This window comes from Rhinolophus ferrumequinum, chromosome 13 (assembly GCF_004115265.2).
Source record: "Rhinolophus ferrumequinum isolate MPI-CBG mRhiFer1 chromosome 13, mRhiFer1_v1.p, whole genome shotgun sequence".
Lineage (NCBI taxonomy): Eukaryota > Metazoa > Chordata > Mammalia > Chiroptera > Rhinolophidae > Rhinolophus > Rhinolophus ferrumequinum.
The window spans coordinates 53,030,434-53,049,035 of NC_046296.1; the positions used below are offsets into that span (position 1 = coordinate 53,030,434).

The 18,602-nt window shown below is 38.4% G+C and overlaps 2 protein-coding genes across 4 annotated transcripts in view; one reads left to right on the forward strand and one right to left on the reverse strand.

Moving 5' to 3' along the window:
* The window catches only part of RBKS (ribokinase), an 82,682-nt gene extending 76,574 nt beyond the window's left edge, over positions 1–6,108 (forward strand). For all 3 annotated transcript variants that reach the window (XM_033125228.1, XM_033125227.1, XM_033125230.1), the window contains one exon: positions 4,604–6,108. In XM_033125228.1, coding sequence (XP_032981119.1) covers positions 4,604–4,777 — 174 coding nt within the window. In that variant the 3' untranslated portion in view covers positions 4,778–6,108. The remainder of the gene's footprint in view (positions 1–4,603) is intronic.
* A 305-nt stretch (positions 6,109–6,413) lies between these two features.
* Positions 6,414–18,125, reverse strand: MRPL33 (mitochondrial ribosomal protein L33). The gene is made up of 4 exons (XM_033125231.1): positions 18,002–18,125; positions 16,714–16,732; positions 12,554–12,660; positions 6,414–6,833 (listed from the first exon to the last, which is right to left on the reverse strand). The coding sequence occupies exons 1-4, from the start codon at positions 18,021–18,023 to the stop codon at positions 6,784–6,786; spliced, it is 198 nt and encodes a 65-aa protein (XP_032981122.1). The 5' UTR covers positions 18,024–18,125; the 3' UTR covers positions 6,414–6,783.
* Between the last annotated feature and the right edge of the window lie 477 nt (positions 18,126–18,602).

Sequence of the window (18,602 nt, forward strand, 5' to 3'; positions counted from 1 at the left end):
TCCAATCCCTGGCCTGCTTTCTGTCACAATACTTTTGCCTTTTCTAGAATGTCATATAAATGAAATCATACAATATGTTATATAGTGGACACTTTTGTGTCTGGCTCCTTTCCCTTGGCATAATGTTTTCCAGATTCATCCATGTTACGTATTAGCAGTTCATTCCTTTTTATTGCTAAATAGTATTCCATTATATGGATGTACCACAGTTCGTTCACCCATAAGTCAATTCAAGGACATTTGGATTGTTTCAGATTTGAAACAATTATAAATAACGCTGCCATAAACATTCACATATGTCTTTATGTAGATATGTTTTCATTTCTCTTGTCTAAATACCTAAGAGTAGAACTACTGGGTTATACAATAAGGAAATGTTATAAGAAACTGCCAAACTATTTTCCAAAGTACCTGTATCATTTTGTATTTCCACAAATGATGTATGAGTTCCAGTGCTTCCACATCTACTCCAAGTCAGTATTTTCAGCCCTTTTAATTTTAGCCTTTCTAATGGGTACATAGTATTATCTCATTGTTACTTATTTGCCATCTGTATATCTTCTTTGATGAAATCTCTGTTCAAATCTTTTGTCTATTTTTATTGGGTTGTTTGTCTTACTGGGTTATATTATTCAGTTATAAGAGTCCTTTATATATGTTTTGCAAATATTTTCTCCCAGTCTGTGGCTTGTCCTTTGATATTATTTTGAAGAGCAAAAGTTTTTAATTACGATTAAAGTCCAATTTATAGTTTTTTTGTTTCATGCTTTCAGTGTCCCAAACACAAAGTTACAAAGATTTTCTCCTATATTTTTGTTTTATTAACTCTTACGTTTAGGTCTATGGCCCATTTGGACTTAATTTTTATGTATCTTGTGAGGTAAAGTTTCATGTTTTTGCATATGGATATCCATTTGTCCCAGCACCATTTGTTGAAAAGGCTATCCTTTCCTCCGCTGAATTGCCTTGTTAAAAATAAATATATGTCCGGGTTCTCTTTTCTGTTCACGTGATCCACACGTCTATACTCATATCAGTATCTGTCTGATTACTGTAACTTATAGTAAGTCTTGAAATCAGATAGTTTACATTGTCCAACTTTGTTCTTTTTTCAAAATTGTTTTGTCTATTCTAGGTCTTTTGTATTTCCATGTACATTTTAGAATCAATTTTCCAATTTCTAAAAATTGTGGGCTGAAATTTTTATAGGAGTTGCATTTAATCTACAGATCACTTTAGGGAGATAGACATCTTAATGAGTTTTCTAATTCATAGACATGGTTTATCTTAATATCTAAATTCTCTTTAATCTCTGACTTACTTTCCATAGTAAGAATGTATAATAAATCTTGTACATAGTCATGAAATATGAAATATAAATACTTCATATTTTATGCTATTATAAATGGTATTGCTTTGATAATTTTAATTATTGTTCATTGTTATTATTATATATAGAAATACAACTGATTTTTTTTTTTTATACTGACTTTGTATCCTATTTTCTTGCTAAACCCATTATTCCTAGTAGCTTTTTTGCTGGATATCTTAGGATTTTTCTACTTCTTCCTTTCAAATCTGTATGCCTTTTCTTTCTTTTTCTTAACTTATTGCACTGGCTAGGCAGTCCAGTATGATGTTGAATAGAAGTAGCAAAAACAAATCCTTGACTTGTTCCAAAGATTAGGGGAAAAGCATTCAATGTTTCCCACTAAGTTTGATGTTAACTGTAGACTTGTCATAAATACTCTTTAATAGCTGCATACTTTTCCATAATACAAATGTACAAAAGTTCAGTCATCTAGTTTCCTATTGGACAGATAATCACATTATTTCCAGTGTTTTGCCTTTGAAAACAAAGCAGCAATAAGTAATTTTGTACATATATCCCAGTATTACAGAACTTTTGTAGATTTTTCAGAAGCAGGATTGCTGAGTCAAAAAAAATACATACCTATTTTTTATTTTAAACAATACTGTTACTCTTCCACATTCCTACCAATAACGTATGAGAGTACCTTTGGCCTCTCCACCTCCATCTTTGCTGCTCTTGCTAACAATCTTACTATTTTATCAATCTAATGGGCAAAATAATGTTTTAATTTGCATTTTATTTGACTGCTAATAATTATCTTTTTATGTGTCTATTGTTTATTGACCATTTACATTTCCTTTTCTGAAACTGCAGACCAATATCTTTTGTCCATTTTTATCCTGGATTTGTCTTTTTTCCCAGCAATTTGAAGGTATTCTTTGAATACTGGGAATATGTCATGTGTCTGACAAGAATTTTTACCAAATCTGTGCTTTTTTATTTGGTTTTTACAGTGTCTTTGGATATATAACTTAAAAAAAATTTTTTTTAATTAAAATCTGCTCTTTTTTCATTACGGATTTTGAGTTTATTGACATACTTGTGGTTTTCTTGCTTGGGATTATACAAATATTCATCTAAATTTTCCTATTATGTTACTGTTATAATTTTTACATTCATGCCTTTAATCCACATGGAATTTAATTTTGTGTATAAGGAGGAATCAAGACTTGGAATCTTAGAGTTTGTCCTAACTCTTCATATCTTGTGGCATTTTCCATGTTTTCATAATATACTTTCCATGCAGCTCAGAATTTCTCTGGTTTCAGACCTTTCTCTTATCACATTGCTATGCTGTAAACACAGGGAGGCCAGGAACCATGTCCATCTTTTTCTCTATTGGTTTTCTTCAAGAAAGACTTGATGAACAATTGCAAAGCACCTAGCATAGTACCTGACACATTTCAGGCACTCAGAAAACATTTCTGGGAGGAAGGAAAGTGTTGAACTCACACCTCATTACTGTGACTCCTGGCAAGTTAATACTGATTGCTTTATCTGTGTAAACAAGGGAAAATGTCATTCTCCTTAAAGCCATTCACTGTCTCATGAGCTCACTCTGTTCTTTCCTCCTCCTGGATCTTTGTTCTTTGAGGCCTTCCTTCTCTCTATAAATCTGTAAATTATTCCACGAGGACTCCTTTCTTTTTAATGAGGCTTTCTTCAAACTCCTTCTTAAAATCCAACAGCATTTATAAATTCTGTCACTCTATTTAGCATTTAATCCACAGTGGGTTTTACTCCTTTTCTAGCACTCATCACTGTACTAGGCACACAGCTCATTCAACACTTCAGCCGCAACTGAAATGATCTATCATGCCAAGGCATTTATAAAGACTGAAGTAAAGCCTCAAGATTTGTTATGAAAGCTCTTGGGTCTAAAAAAGCCAGCGAACTGGGAAAAACTGGAAAATGACCCTGAAAACTTAACTATCAGAATCATTTTTTGAGTGAAATTGTGTTATCACATTTATTTAAAATACATTTGTTAGATGAACACATGACTAAGTATTGCCCTGCCTGAAGGCAGAGGTGAACAGTCTTTCTTTGGTATTTTCTATTTTCATGGGTCCCTAGATAGTCTTCACCAACTCAGTCCTTTAAAGCGTCAGGGAAAATGGAAAGAAACCTTTTATGACCCTATATTTAGTTTGAAAACAAAATCTGAATGGCCCTCACCATTTTCTGCATGAATTTTTAATGGAGAATGGCAAATTCTAGGGCTAGCGCAGAGAATATACAAGATGAGCCTGGAGCATCTTATAGTATCAGAAAATAAGAAAGCATTCAAAAAACAAAATAATCAGGGTATAGCAAAGGAATACAAGAGCTAACTGGAAGAACTCCCAATGGCCAAAGCTGGAACAATTTGAACAACAAAATAAATAACGTAGTATTGGATTATAGCCCAAAGAAAAAATATCCATGAGTTCATATTGATCTAAATAAGTAGTTGAATAAATAAATGGAGAAGAGAAAAATCTCCCATAGAGCATTCCGAATAATTGACGTAGACACACCATCCTCAGGGAGGTAGAGCATAACTCCCTACCCCATAAGTGTGGACCACACTTAGTGACTTGCTTCCAGAGAGTACGGTATTAAAGAGGGACAAAAGTAACTTCCCAGTGGAGAAGCCTGGCAAAGACTGCCTTAGCCAAGTGAACGAAATTAACACCATCAACGACAAGTCGTGTTGATAATATGTACCCAACATGGTAAGAATGACACTTCACCTCTATGGTTCCTCCCCAAAACCATTATTACAGTGTAAACATGAGAAAACCTAACAAATCCCAACAGAGGTACATTCAACAAAACACTTGACCAGTCCTCAAAACTATCAGGGCCATCAAAAATAACGCCTGAGAAACAGTCGCAGCCTACAGCAGTCTAAGGAGACTCAACAACTAAGTGTAAGATGGCATCCTGGATGAGATCTTAGAAGAGAAAAATGACATTAGGCAAAACTAGTGAAGTCCAAATCAAGTATGGAGTTCAGTTAATAATATATCGCTATTATTTCATTAGTAGTGACACATGTAACTACAGTAATGTGTTTACAGAACTGGGTGTGGGGTACATGGAAACTCTCGTCGTATCCTTGTTAACTTTTCCATACATCTAAAACTGGTCTAAAATAAAAGCATACTTAAATATTTTAAAAATACAAGTTGGGGCAAAAGAGGACTACATGGCTTATCTCCACAACTGTGCTTTTATTTACAGGGCGCTGGTGACAGTTTTGTGGGAGCTTTGGCCTTCTACCTGGCTTACTACCCAAATCTGTCCTTGGAAGAAATGCTCAAGAGATCCAATTTCATCGCAGCCGTCAGCGTCCAGACTGCAGGAACACAGTCATCGTACCCACACAAAAAAGACCTGCCACTTGATCTGTTTTGATTGCTGTTAAATCCAAAATAAATATGCCTGGAAATAAAATGTACTTGGGGGTGGCCACTCTTAACGAGCAGCATACTATAAAATGTGCTCTTCTCCTTTCTTTGCAAATATTATGTTCATTTACTTCTTTAAAATGATTACTTCTTTACGTTTCATGCAAGAGCTAACCAGAATTAAGGACTCCATAACCAGGACCCACACAAACATTACCGCTATTCATGAACCAGCAAACTCAACTTCCAACAGATCATGAATACTACCGTATGACTTATATTCATCTTTTGTTCTCGGTATATAGTATTACAATTTTAATAGTTTTTTCCTTTCTTAAAATGTGTATACATTTTTGGGGGCACCCTCTGTATATATGTACGCCATACAGACAAGAGTCAGAGCAGAGAATGTTAAACAAGGGGACATATGCACTGGACCACTCAAGCAGTTTCTAAGGGGGGCAGCTGATATTCAGCTCTGGCTTTCGTATTGTCAAAGCTTCTGGTTTTGCAAGAGAAGCCAGAAGTTTTGGATATTTATTGAAATCTTTCAATGTTTAAGTATCAGCAACTCATTTTTTAAAAACGTAAACACCACCTGTGGGCCACATTTCAGCCCATGTGCTGAATCGAAAAGTCATTTGTTCAGCCAGATTTTACATTTAGAAAAAAAAAGGCAATCCATGCATGTCACAGATCCTTTACATTGGGCTTAGCTAGTAGGATCAAGGGAAAGATTTTTCTTGTAACTCAAGACGCTTATGTATAGTTTCAATCTAAAAATAGCCAAGATCTTACCCATTACTGCTTTGAACCAGAGCTTTAACAAAACATGCCAGAAAATAGTTGACGGACTATAATGCCACAAGCCTCTAAGACTCAACAACTGCCTACATCTAATTCCATTTCCAGAGAGCTGCTCTTGCATTTCCTCTGGAGACACAGATTGGGCCGCAGGGAGGGAACACCTGTTGTTTTGGAATAGTATTGGTTTCTTAATGCTGTGGTTATGGAGGGCACTCTCATTTTCCCACACAAATGCTTTAAATGGGGTAGGATATGAACCAGCAGCGCTCCAAACATGAGCCGATCCTTCTTACCTTCAGCCAGAAATCTGACAAGTGAGAAAACCAGGCAATTTTGAAAATTTGTGGGAAGCAATAGCTTGAGTAAGAAAGTGTATAGACCTGGGTAGGCAGGAGCCCTTATTCGAACGTTAGGATTTTCAGTGGAATTTCCAGCTGGATGGCTGCATGGTAACTCCCTGCCACAGAACTCTCGCTGTGGCTTTATGGAAGTAACATCAGTATAGTGCCACTTATTTAAAAAAAAAAAAAAGACAAAGAAAAGGAATGAAGAAAAAAAAAAGGAGATAAAGGAGTCCAACGCTGTCCTAGAAAATCCCAGATACTGCTTTCGTGACCTGAGTTTGAGAATATGGACCAATGGCATTTTCCCTTATAAGCACAAATCAAAAACAGAAGTTCTCGTGGCTTCTTGTGTCACAAGGCGGGCTCCCTTCTCACTCCTGCTCACCTCTGCCATCTGTTATTACATGGGAGTTTTTTCAAGATCATTCTGGAGAGTGACTCTGCCTTTTCTATGAAGTACAAGGAGGAGCAGCCTGGAAACTCTTGCACAAGTCTCATTATGGAAAATTTTATTTCATTACATGAAACAATGGTTATTTTTTAGTGATGCAGTTGTGTTTTCCATTTCAAATAGTGGGGGGAAACCATCACTGGGGGACAATAGCTCAGGCTATTTTAATATTTTTTATTAAGAGCTATAAAAATATTCAGAAAGATAAATAAATGTGATGCAATGATATATGTCCTAATATGAAGAACTTTCTTTCACTGCATTGTTTTCCTTCACAATGGCCTTCAAATCACAGGAGGCAGAGATTCCATGTCATTTCCTCTTCTTTTATTACATACTGCAGAATTTCTGAATCGGTACCCCGCCCTCAGTCTTCTCATTTATAAATCAAATTCATTTTCAATCCATTGTTTAGAGGGAGCGTATTTTTTTCTGTTCCACAAAGAGGACTTTGGTTTTCACTGTAGGAGGAGAAAAGAAGATTATGGCAGAAAACTAGAAAGTATCATCACCATTTTCTAATAAAAATACGCATCGGACCATGAGTCTTCCCCTTTCTCTTACACTCTTTTGACACGAGGATGGAGCTGACTTGCAAACTCAGTTCCTCAATCCCAGAGGCCAAAGACTAACTAGAGAAAATGGTAAGGAAAACAAGGGAAGGTCACCAGCCAATCCGTGGCATCCTTGGTCCCCACAAGGTCACATTTCAACCAATGGGGAAATATTCAAATTAAAAAAGAAAATTATGGGCAAAAAATGGGAAACACTCAATGTCTTCACCCAGTTACCATCCATTCTCATAAATTCATCATACTCTGTATATGAGATTCCCAAACTGTCTATAATTAATAATTAGTTAGGAAGCTAACTGAAATAAATTCCTGCTTCTTACCTCCACTCCTACCCTAATTCTGGTACAGTAGATCTAGAGTGGGACTAGAAGTCTACATTTTTTAAAACCCTCATGATTCTAATGGGCAGTTAGATTTAAGAACCATTAACCAGTCAACAGGATTTTATCTGTATTAATAAAAAATAAAATACATATATTACATAGGGCTATTCTTAATATGTCAAATCATCTAATATTAACTATAAGTAGGAAGGATGCTCCTTTGAAGTCCAAGGAGGACTACAAAACATTATAAAATGGCAGGAAAGAACCAAAATAGTTCCCTATCAGATAGTATTATTCACTGCAAGAACTATTTCCCCCATGTTTTGCTACATAGAACTAAAAAGATGGATGACAAAAGGAACTTGTTTCACTGGTAACCAATCAGGAGATTATTTAAATGACCCTGAACAGGAGCAAATTAGTAAAGCAAGGCTTTATTTATGAAAAAGTTTTGATTTATTCACTGCATTTGTTCCCTTAATTCAAACACTTAAGTCCACGAACTGTGCTAGGCAGTGTGGAGTTTACAAAAGTTGAAGAAGAGTCCTGGGGCATCTAGTGGAGAGGAATGGTGGTGAGAGGTACGAATGCAAGTGGGGCTTCATGGCTTTGAATGCTAGGCTGACCACAGGGGAAGGTACCGATTAAGAAAAAAAAATAGGAAGATTCAGCTCCATGTAACAGAAAGAATAGGGGGCCTGGCGTCAGAAAGGTTGGGTTCAAACTTTGGCTCCACCGTTTATCTGCTGAGTCCCTGGGCAGATTTCTCAAAAAGCTCTACATTCAGTTTCTGTCCCTGAGAGGACAACTCCACCCCCCTCACAGGGTTGTTGCCAGATATACAGTGAACACTCACTACGTGCAAATTGAGTGGAAGTGACACTCCACTATCCACAATCATAACCGTAACGTAATTTGGTCAAAATAGTTGCTGCTTAATTCATACAGGAATGAATCTGTCAAGCTCTTTCCTTACATCTAACCTAAATCAATTCTGCTTTAACGTCTATATTGTCTTGGTTGGTCATCCAAGGAATTAAAACTGACAAGCTTTCATTTTCTTTATGATAAACCTTCATATATTTAAAAAAGTTTAATAAGCTCATGCTTCAGTCTTTAATCCTTCCTCCTCAGAAAGTCGCATCTAGTTTTATATGAAGAAAACGAGTTTGGAAGGACAGAGGCTAGTTCTAGCCAGAGTCCGGTGTTTCCCCGAAAATAAGACGTAGCCGGACAAACAGCTCTAATGCGCTTTTTGGAGCAAAAATTAATATGACCCGGTAAGACCGGGTATAATATCATATCATATATCATATCATATCATATATCATATAAATATAATACTGGGTCTTACATTAATTTTTGCTCCAAAAGACACATTAGAGCTGATTGTGCGGCTAGGTCTTATTTTCAGGGAAACACGGGATATACCATGAAAAGCTCAAATAACTGGGAATTTTTCTGTGTTTCCTTACCTGATTTCCTTCATAAAGCAAACTAACAAAATGTTACCCTTAAACTAACCATTTACTCATTGCAGTAAAATTTGCTGGGAGACTTGCCAAGCTATTTGGTACCCTGAGCAATGGGCAGGCCCCAAGACAAACATCAGCACGCAAGCCTGCAGGGCATGCAGTAGGTGGGCAGGCAGCCAGTGTGCTGTCCCAGAACATTCTCTTCTTCAGAAAAGACAAAGTTGTACTGTCAAGGCTCAGACCACTCCTTATCAGAAAAGTTCTAATCGTCTATTTAAAATTTATGTATGAATCTTTTCTCCCACTTTCAATTTATGGTCAGAACTGTTTATGGTTGTATGCTTCCCCAATCTCAAAACTTAAAATCCATCTAATAAATACTAAGTTCCTAGGAACAGAGTCCCCTGGATATCCATGGGGATTGGTTCCAGAACACCCCCACCCCCACTCCACAGACAGCAAAATCCACAGACGCTCCAGTCCCTTCTATAAAATTCCATGGTATTTGCATATAACCTATACACATCCTCCCGTATACTTTGAAATCATATCTGGATTATTTATAATACTTAATACAATATAAATGCTATGCAAATAGTTGTTACACTATATTGATTAGGGAATGAAAAGGAAAAAAACGTCCGTACATGTTCAGTACCGACACCACCATGAGGCCTAACTACATGGTACATGTCAGCCAACATACAACTTTTCTTTTTTGTAACTTTTTTTTCAAATATTTTCAATCCACAGTTGGGTGAATCCATGGATGTGGAACCCAAGGTTACAGAGGGCCAACTGTTCCTCAGGTCTAAGTAAGGAAGAAAATTTCAATACATTTTCATACTTAGAATATCATAGAGGTTATTTAAGCAACATTTTTAAATATACAAATTCCTTAAAAACTCTACAGAAACTAAAATGCTAGGAAAACAATAGGCATACCTCATTTTATTGCACTTCACTTTATTGCACTTTGCAGATAACTGGTGTTATTTACAAATGGAAGACAAGACCCTCCACCAGCAAAAATTATGGCTCCCTGAATACTCAGATGATGGTTAGTATTTTTTAGCAATAAATTATTTTAAATTAGGGCATGTACCTTGTTTTTATTCGACATAATGCTATTGTACACTTAATAGACTACAGTATAAACATAACTTTCACATGCACTGGGAAACCCCAAAATTTGCATGACTCACTTTATTGTCATATTCTCTTTATTGCAGTGGTCTTGAACCGAACCTGGAATGTCTCCGAGGTATGCCTGTACTTTATTATAAAGTTCACCACTGAGTTTTCACCAACTGATGCAAAGAAATCAGAGGGAGAAAAACACCACAGCAATCCAGTATCATATTGCTATGGTCTGAATGTTTGTGTTCCCCTGACCCCAAATTTGTATTTGAAATTCTAAGCCCCCAGAGATGATGGTATTAGGAGGTGGGGCCTTTGGGAGGTGCTTTGGCCATGACGGTGGAGTCTTCATAAATGGGATTATTGCTCTTAGGAAACAAACCCCCACTGAGCTTGCTTGCCCTGCACCGTGAGGACACAGAAAGAAGGCACAGACTATGAACCAGAAATAGGGCCTGCACCTGAAAGCGACCATGCTGGTTCCTTGATCTTGGACTTGCAAGGCCCCAGAACTCTGAGAAATAAATTTCTGTTGTTTATAAGCCACCCAGCCTGAGGTATTTTGTTATAGCAACCCAAACGGACTAAGACACATACCTTATCGTAAATTTTCACCATTAGTATTAATAGTATTCATCCTAAAATTCAGACTCCTAATCACCAGGTACAAATGTAGAATTCCCTTTTTATTATAGTAAAGAATGACCAGAAAAAAAAAAAATGACCAGAAATCTTAACACCATAAAAATAGCAGGAAATTTTATTTCTGTTAAAGAATGGAACTCACACAATTTTAAGCTGACAACTGTGTGTCTCAGAGCCTTTTTAAAATGCCTCCTCACACTGGTACAGCCCTTTCTTTTTTTTGAAGGTGCTTTATTTTTATATTTCTTAGACATTGACAAATGCAGCTTAATGAACAGTGGTTGTAAGACCTTCTTAACAAACCCTGAAGGCATCTATCAATGTAGCTGGCAGCCAGGATTCACACTAATGCCCGGCCCGAGGTCCTGAAGCGTTAAGTAGGCTTTAGCCTCCTGTGGAATCTGTCAATAACATGTCCCTACACAGACTGGTTCAGAGCCCGAGGTTTGGATTCAGACAGTCCTGAGCTCAAACCTTTACTCTGTCACATATTTTAGCTGCGTGTCCTTGATTAAGATCCTTGGCATCAGATTCCTCATCTATAAAATGGGATACAGCTTGCCTGGAGAGTACACATGCTTGTGTTATGATGGATTCATAGCATCTGAAGACATGAAGACTTGTGTAGGTAAGCAAAGAAGACAGAATTTTCCATTTTGTCTGAGTATTCACAAGCACTAATTTGTTTCCTTTGTGTCAGGGATCACTGTCTTTTGTTGCCTATATTGTCCTTTTTTAGTTGTTGTTTCAGGTGGGAAGGTAAATTTGGTCCCTATGACTCCATCTTGGCCAGAAGTGAGAGTCTACGAGTTCTTGTTCTTAGTTAATGAGAAAGTTGATTATGAGGTTAAATGCCTGTCTTTCATTATATGATGGATGGATTTCGGGAAATAAGACTCTGGTACCAATTCCAATTCTGATCACCAACTGGGTGTCTTATAATTCAACTCAGTTCTAACACTACCTACCTGGAGACAGTAACTCAGGAACAGGCAGATGGAAGTGACGCAAGGGCAACGCCCGGGAAAAGGGCCAGAGCTTCTCGCCTTCTTCCCCCAGCATGCTACTCTCCCAGAATCTCCACGTGTTCACCAACCCAGAAGCTTCAGTACAGCCCTCATTAAGAAGCAATTACCAAGGGCTATTTGTAATTAGCAAAGCAAGGGCAGAAATATGAAAAGAATGGCCCAAAGTTTTAAAATAAATAATTTGTTAGTTTATTTTGCATAAATCTGCTCATGAAATCCAAAAACAGGACAGGCTTCCACCAGTAGCAATCAGGTGCTGACTCTTGTTTGTGAGCAGCCAATCTGGTCTTGGGAACACCTGCCGTTTTGGACAAGCACTTTTATTACTGGGACCATTTCAAGTTACCATTTATTATAGTATTTTAGCAGATGGTTCAAAATAGAAAATGAAATTTCCTACCTGCCTGCACTAATATAGAGACACCATACTACCTTAACTCAAATCTGGACCTAACTACTTGCCACTGTTGGACAGATGATCCCAGAAGAATACTCCCTCCCCTTCTCAAGACACTCTTCTCTGGTTCTAGAACAAGATCGCCTCTTCTCCTTACATGGCTTTTCTCACCTTCAGATCTTTGGTTAACGATCTCCTACTAGAGAGAATTTCCCTGATCTAGCCTATCTGAAGGACAAAATAAAGCTGAGCTACACCCAACTCCAACTTTATACTGTATCTCAGCATCCAGCTTGCTTCTCTCATAGCACTTAGCATAACTTGTCCTTTTTTTCTTTTTTCTTTTTTTCTCTCCCTTCCAAATCAGACTGTAAGTGCCAAGAGTACAGGGCCTGAGCCTGTCTTACGTCTTAGTCCATCCCAGCATGTGGCATAGTAAGTGGCACTGTAGTCAACATTCAATACACATGTGCTATAAAAATGATACACTGTCAAAAGGGCCACAAAACTGCCAGATAGTCAGCATCAGTCTAGAAAGAATAATAGGCCTTGAAAGCATCTGACTTTATGACAGAGTAACTTCTCTAAATCTTACCAACTGGATCATAATGCAGTAGAGTCAGTTTCTCCCGTAGTCGGCTTCTCTTAGTGTTGAAGGAGAAACCTGTCCCCGCTTGGCTCACCATTTTCACCAGAATAGTCCTAGGATTTAAGAGTTAGCTGTTACAAGCTGAAGAAATAGACTGAAATCAGTCACAGGGGATGGCAGTCTGAGAACCCTGTGCAGTGTATCAGTTGTGGGACATCACTTGGCCCTAAGAAGGTTCAGTTCTAAGACAGGTTACGTGCTCCATAAATCCCAAGTCCAGGGTCTGATTCCCAAGGTTGGTTCCATTATACACAGTGCCTTGGTCATGACCTAACCACAGCAACAAGAACAATTAAACTACGCTGTGGGAAGACTCTGACACCCAGCTCTCAGAAGCAGCAGAAGGCAGGAGGGAGGGAAATACAAAAGTACTGTTACGCCTAACTGGCCAGTCAGGAAATCATGAAGACGACTGTCTCAAAAGAGCTCTATGTTCCAGGGATGAGCAGTAAGAGTAATATCAGAGACAGCCATTGCAGTCCATCGGGCTCCACAGAGACAGCGCCGGGGCCAGTGCAGGCCGGACGGGCACTGAGCGACTGTGTGCTCACTGAGGACAATAAACACAGGCAAAGGAGACACTCAGAGGCCGAGAGGCAAACTGTCATCACATGCATTCTTTGTGCAGACCTGCCGGGAGGAGCACCAGAAGAAGCACCCAGACGCTTCAGGCACTTCTCAGAGTTTTCTAAGTGCTCAGAGAGGGGGAAGACCATGTCTGCTAAAGAAAAAGGAAAATCTGAAGACATGGCAAAGACGGACAAGGCCCGTTATGAAAGAGAAATGAAAACTTATATCCTCCTAAATGGAAAGCAAAAAAGAAGTTCAAGGATCCAATGCACCCAAGCGGCCTTTTCTTGTTTTGTTGAGTATCTCCCAAAAATCAAAGGCGAGCATCCCGTCCCATCCGTTGGGGATGCTGCAAAGGAGCTGGGAGATTCGTGGAGTAACACTGCCACAGATGACAAGTGGCCTTAAGAAAAGAAGGCTGCTGAGCTGAAGGAAAAGGATATTGCTGCATATCAAGCTAAAGGAAAGCCTGACGCGGCCACAAAGGGACTTATCAAGGCTAAAAAGAGCAAGAAAAAGAAAAGGAAGAGGAGGAAAATGAAGAGGATGAGGAAGAGGAACATGAAGATGATGGTATGAATAAGGCGGTTCTAGTGCAGTTTTTTTCTTGTCTGTAAAGCATTTAACCCCCTGTACACAACTCACTCCTTTTAAAGAAAAAAGGTGACATGTAAGGTTGTGTAAGATTTGTTCTTAAACTGTACAGTGTCTCTTTTTGTATAGTTAATACACCACCGAATGTGTTTCAGACACCCCTGTACACAACTCACTCCTTTTAAAGAAAAAAGGTGAAATGTAAGGTTGTGTAAGATTTGTTCTTAAAACTGTACAGTGTCTCTTTTTGTATAGTTAATACACCACCGAATGTGTTTCAGTGTTCCAGTAGCCACTAACACTGCCAGCTACAGTACGGGGGTTGTAAATTGGCATGGAAATTTAAAGCCAGTCCTGGTTGGTGCACAGCACAAATTAGTTATATATGGGGACGGTAGTTTTTCCATCTTCAGTTGTCTCTGATGCAGCTTATACAAAATCGTTGCTCTGGTAACTGAATACAACTCTGCAATTGCACAAAGTATTGCTGCTGTTTTGTTGACATTCTGAATGCTTCTAAGTAAATACAATTTTTTTATTAGTATTTGTTGTCCTTTTCAGAGGTCTGAAATTTTTCTTCTTGAGGGGAAACTAGTCTTTTGCTTTTGCCCATTTTGGATCATGTGATTTATTACAGTGTTTATCTTTTCATATAGTTAGCTGATAGAAAGCTTTTGTCTACACACCCTGCATACTCATGATGAGGGTAGTAAGAGTTGAATTGAGACAGTTTTCATCCATAACTGAAACTCTAAAATCTTGAGCAGTTGATATCAAATTTCACATTGCCCAGTTACATCTACAGGTAAAAAGTAACCAGTCTACTCACAGCATGAGATTATCAGAATCTAACATTTTGAAAGTCTGTTCTTGAAGGACTAATAAAGTGTGTTCTAATCTTTACGTGAGGATTCTACATTTTTTAACTCCGATTACCATGCAATGGCAGCTATATTTGCACTTCCCACATTAAAGAAGACTTGAGAATGTATCCCCAAAAGCTGAGCTTAAAATACAAGACTGCCATATTAAATTTTTTGTTGACATTAGTCCTGGCAAAGCCTCTGATTAAAAAAACAAAAGTGCTGGCTGTAAATGTCTTCTATTTATCTGAATATGGATGGCTTCAGAAATGAGACTCCATTAAAGGTATTTTTAATTAATTGGGCCAACTTTTAAAATGGTACGCAACATTAAAAATCCAGCATATTTTCCTATATTGTGGTTTGCCCCTTTGTACATTAAAGAGACATGAGGGAAGACGACACTTAAACATTGTATCTCAGTATGAATTGTCCAATTTATTTGAACTTGATTTTTCTTTACAAAACTCAAACTCTGTCATTAGGGTCATATATTTATCTGCTGAGCCATTCAGGGGACAATTTGGCAATTTTGTGGTTTTTGAGATGATCGTTCTCTTAAAGTGCCAGTATTTTAAAATGGCATTCTTGTAATTTTACACGCTTTTATGATGGAATGCTGTTTTGTTATATAATTTTGATTTGGATTCTTTCCATTTCCATTTGTTTATGTAATTTCAGGAGGAATACTGAACACTTGAGTCCTGGACGAACTAATAAACTAATAATTTCAGAGGTTTTAAAAAAGAAAATAGTAAAATTAGGGACAAAATTAAGGGATTGGAACCTTTACATTGCTAACATGCAAAATCTTGTTCCTCTTCATATTTCCTTTAAGTTATAGTTTTCCGAAGCACAAATTTCATGTTTTGCCTCACTGGACCTTTTAATACCTTGTACTGTTTGTTATTTTTTTCATGTGTTTTGTGTCGCTATGAGGACCATGCTATTTTATGTGTCATCTAATTCCAACAAGAATTGGAAGCATCTAAGATCTATTACACATCTTCGCATCTCTTTCAATGTTCAGCACAGTGACTCATACATAAGAGGCATACAATATTTGTTAAGAGAGACAATAATTAGTCATTCATTCAAAAAGATTTAACAAAAATCTATTACATGCTTACTCTGTGGAAAGCACAATGGGACCTGCAAAACTCTATTAACATTGCGTGTGCGCCCTCAAGGAATTAACGGTATAGTATGGAAGGTGAGCTGTGTACAGAAGGTGTATAAGGCAAAACATGTAACAAATGTCATAAGAAATATACAAAGAAATGAGAGGCAGGGAGTAGCTCTAGAAAAATTGAAGACACGGGAGATTCATACAGAACCTAGAGGTGGAGGATTCTAACATAAATAACTGGATGGTGGGAAAAACTATATGAATCAGTAAAAGATTTTGTTGGGGGCTCCAGTATATATATTTTTCATTAACTTTAATCACACAAAAAAAACTAATTTTAAGGATTTGTGATGTCTTACCAGCCTTTGGATGGTAAGCAAAGGCTGCTTTAGAATGTTCCTATTTTAAACACAAACAAATCTTACTTTACTATCTATAAAATTTATTTTAAGATACCAATTGAGTATTTATAGTCTTTCTGGTACATCATGGATTCTTTAATCTTTGCTATTTTTGAAATACTTATACCATGAATGCAAAGGATTACAAAACTCATTAAAATAGGCTATATGGTTTAATCAAATCACAGCTTGTTCTGAGAGATTCTTGTAGTGAGCTCCAGACAAATGGCCTTTGGTCCTCAATTTGAGTAAAAAGAAATATAATGGTAATCCAAAGAGAACACGGGGACTCTGATGGTTTCTTTAGGAACAAGACAGCAAGAGCTCCTTTAAGTGAATTATTTGAATGCTCACTTAAGTAGGTCAGTTGGGCAGGAGGAAAAATACTTTTTCAAAGAGTTCATAGGGCCAAAATGATTCATCAAGTAAGCAGCCCTCAAGCCAACTCTCAGAAAATAAAGGCCAAATGCTTAGTTTAATATACAGATGTACTGGCAGCGGCTGGACTAACGAATTACTTTAAACAAGTTTAAGAAAACTTTTACTTACTTTGACTTGCTCTTCGCAACTTTTTTGTAGCAAGGAAATATGGGAAGAGAAAATAAAAATATCAATTTAGTATCTTTCTTAATGAAAGTTCATATAAATGTCATTAATAACCAAAAAACATCTACATCATGAAGTATGCCATGGTTGTCACTCAAGTAACTACTCCCTAGCTATTACTGTTTTCCCGAAAGTAAGACCTAGACGGACAATCAGCTCTAATGCATCTTTTGGAGCAAAAATTAATATAAGACTTGGTCTTATACTATATTAAGACCGGGTATTATATTACGTAAGACCCGGTATTATATTATACTCGGTATTATCTTATGTTATATTAATTATACTACATTATATTTATATATTATATTTATATCTTATATTATATTATTGTATCGTATCGTATCGTATCATATCGTATTATATTATATAAGACCCGGTCTTATAGTAAAATGAGACCAAATCTTAATTTTTGCTTCAAAAGACGCATTAGAGCTGATTGTGCGGCTAGGTCTTATTTTCCGGGAAACACGTTGGAAATCTCCTTAGGATTTTCTAGAAGGAAGATAAAAAGATCCAATCAGACCAACACAATTCTGGATGTAATGCTTTGCATAATCTCTTTTCAGTTGAACTGGTTACCTTTTAAATCTTTCTCGAGTAACATCTACTCCATTTGTTTCCCTTTTAAGGTGCAAATTACTCGCACTGGTGCAAGACTCGTTTGACAAGTTAACCTATGCAAACTGCAACCATCACATCAGGTGGAGAAGGGAAACTAAATCTAAGGGAAGTCAACTGGTGCAGGGAAGAGCACTGTCTTGGGAGTCAGAACATTCCTTTCACAACCCAGCTGTATGACCTAGGGTAAATCACTGCCCCTCTCGGAAGCCGTTTTCTTATCTTTAGAGTTGGAAACCAGTAGACTAGAAGGTCTACGGTTTTTCCTAGTTCGCACGTCCAGTGATTCTGACACATCTCTACCAAGGGTGGGAAAAGCGCCCCACTCCTGCTGTCCAGACTCTACGGTCCCTGCAAACCACAATCGGATCCCCGCCCCCACAACTAGCCCAGCAGACCCCAAGATCCACTCGCCCCAAAGTGAGGCGCGCCGCGGGGCATGCCGGACGCTGTAGTCCTGAAGGCCAGGGAGGGCCGCAGCAGCAACCTCCCGGCCGACGCGCACACCCAACCCCGCATGGTCCTGGGAGCTGCCTGTTACGAACTCCCGCCCTCGCCGCAGGCCCTGCCGCCGCCGCCGCCGCCGCCGCCGCCTCTATTCCCCACTTACAGGAGACCGCGGACAGCAACATTGCGACAGTACTCCCCACAATACCCGTAACGGGCCCAGAGTCCCTCAACACACAACTGCTTCCGGGGCACAGGCCAGTTCCGGAAGAGGACGTCCCGGAGTAGCCCGCAGCCACGCCCCCTCCGCTGTACCCTTCGCTTCCCGCCCTCGCTTCTTACCTGTGTGCTTTACACACCAGGTGTGTTGTTTTCCTGGTGGGAAATGTTTGAATCCCCTTCCCTTTTGGAGGGAGCCTTTGTTAGCATTCAGGGTTCGCGCCCCAGGCCCTGATTCCTGCATCTGATTCAGAGTTAGATGCTTTCCATAGTTTCACTAAATAATCGCAACCACCTACGTTAAAGGCACAGGAATTCTGTTCCTGAGCCACTCCAGGCTATAAGGCTCCTGCATATTTCCTTAAAATATTCGTTCTTTTGCCTCCGCCCACCCAACTCCACCTGGTTAAGATCAACTCTAAGTCCTTTCCGAGTTAGGAAGCCCACCTGAATATCCCTATTTTTTAATTAAATGTTGGGTTTCTCGGAGAGCAGAACCTTGTGCGTCTTGTTAACTGCTCTCTAAGAACCTAGCGTAGTGCCGG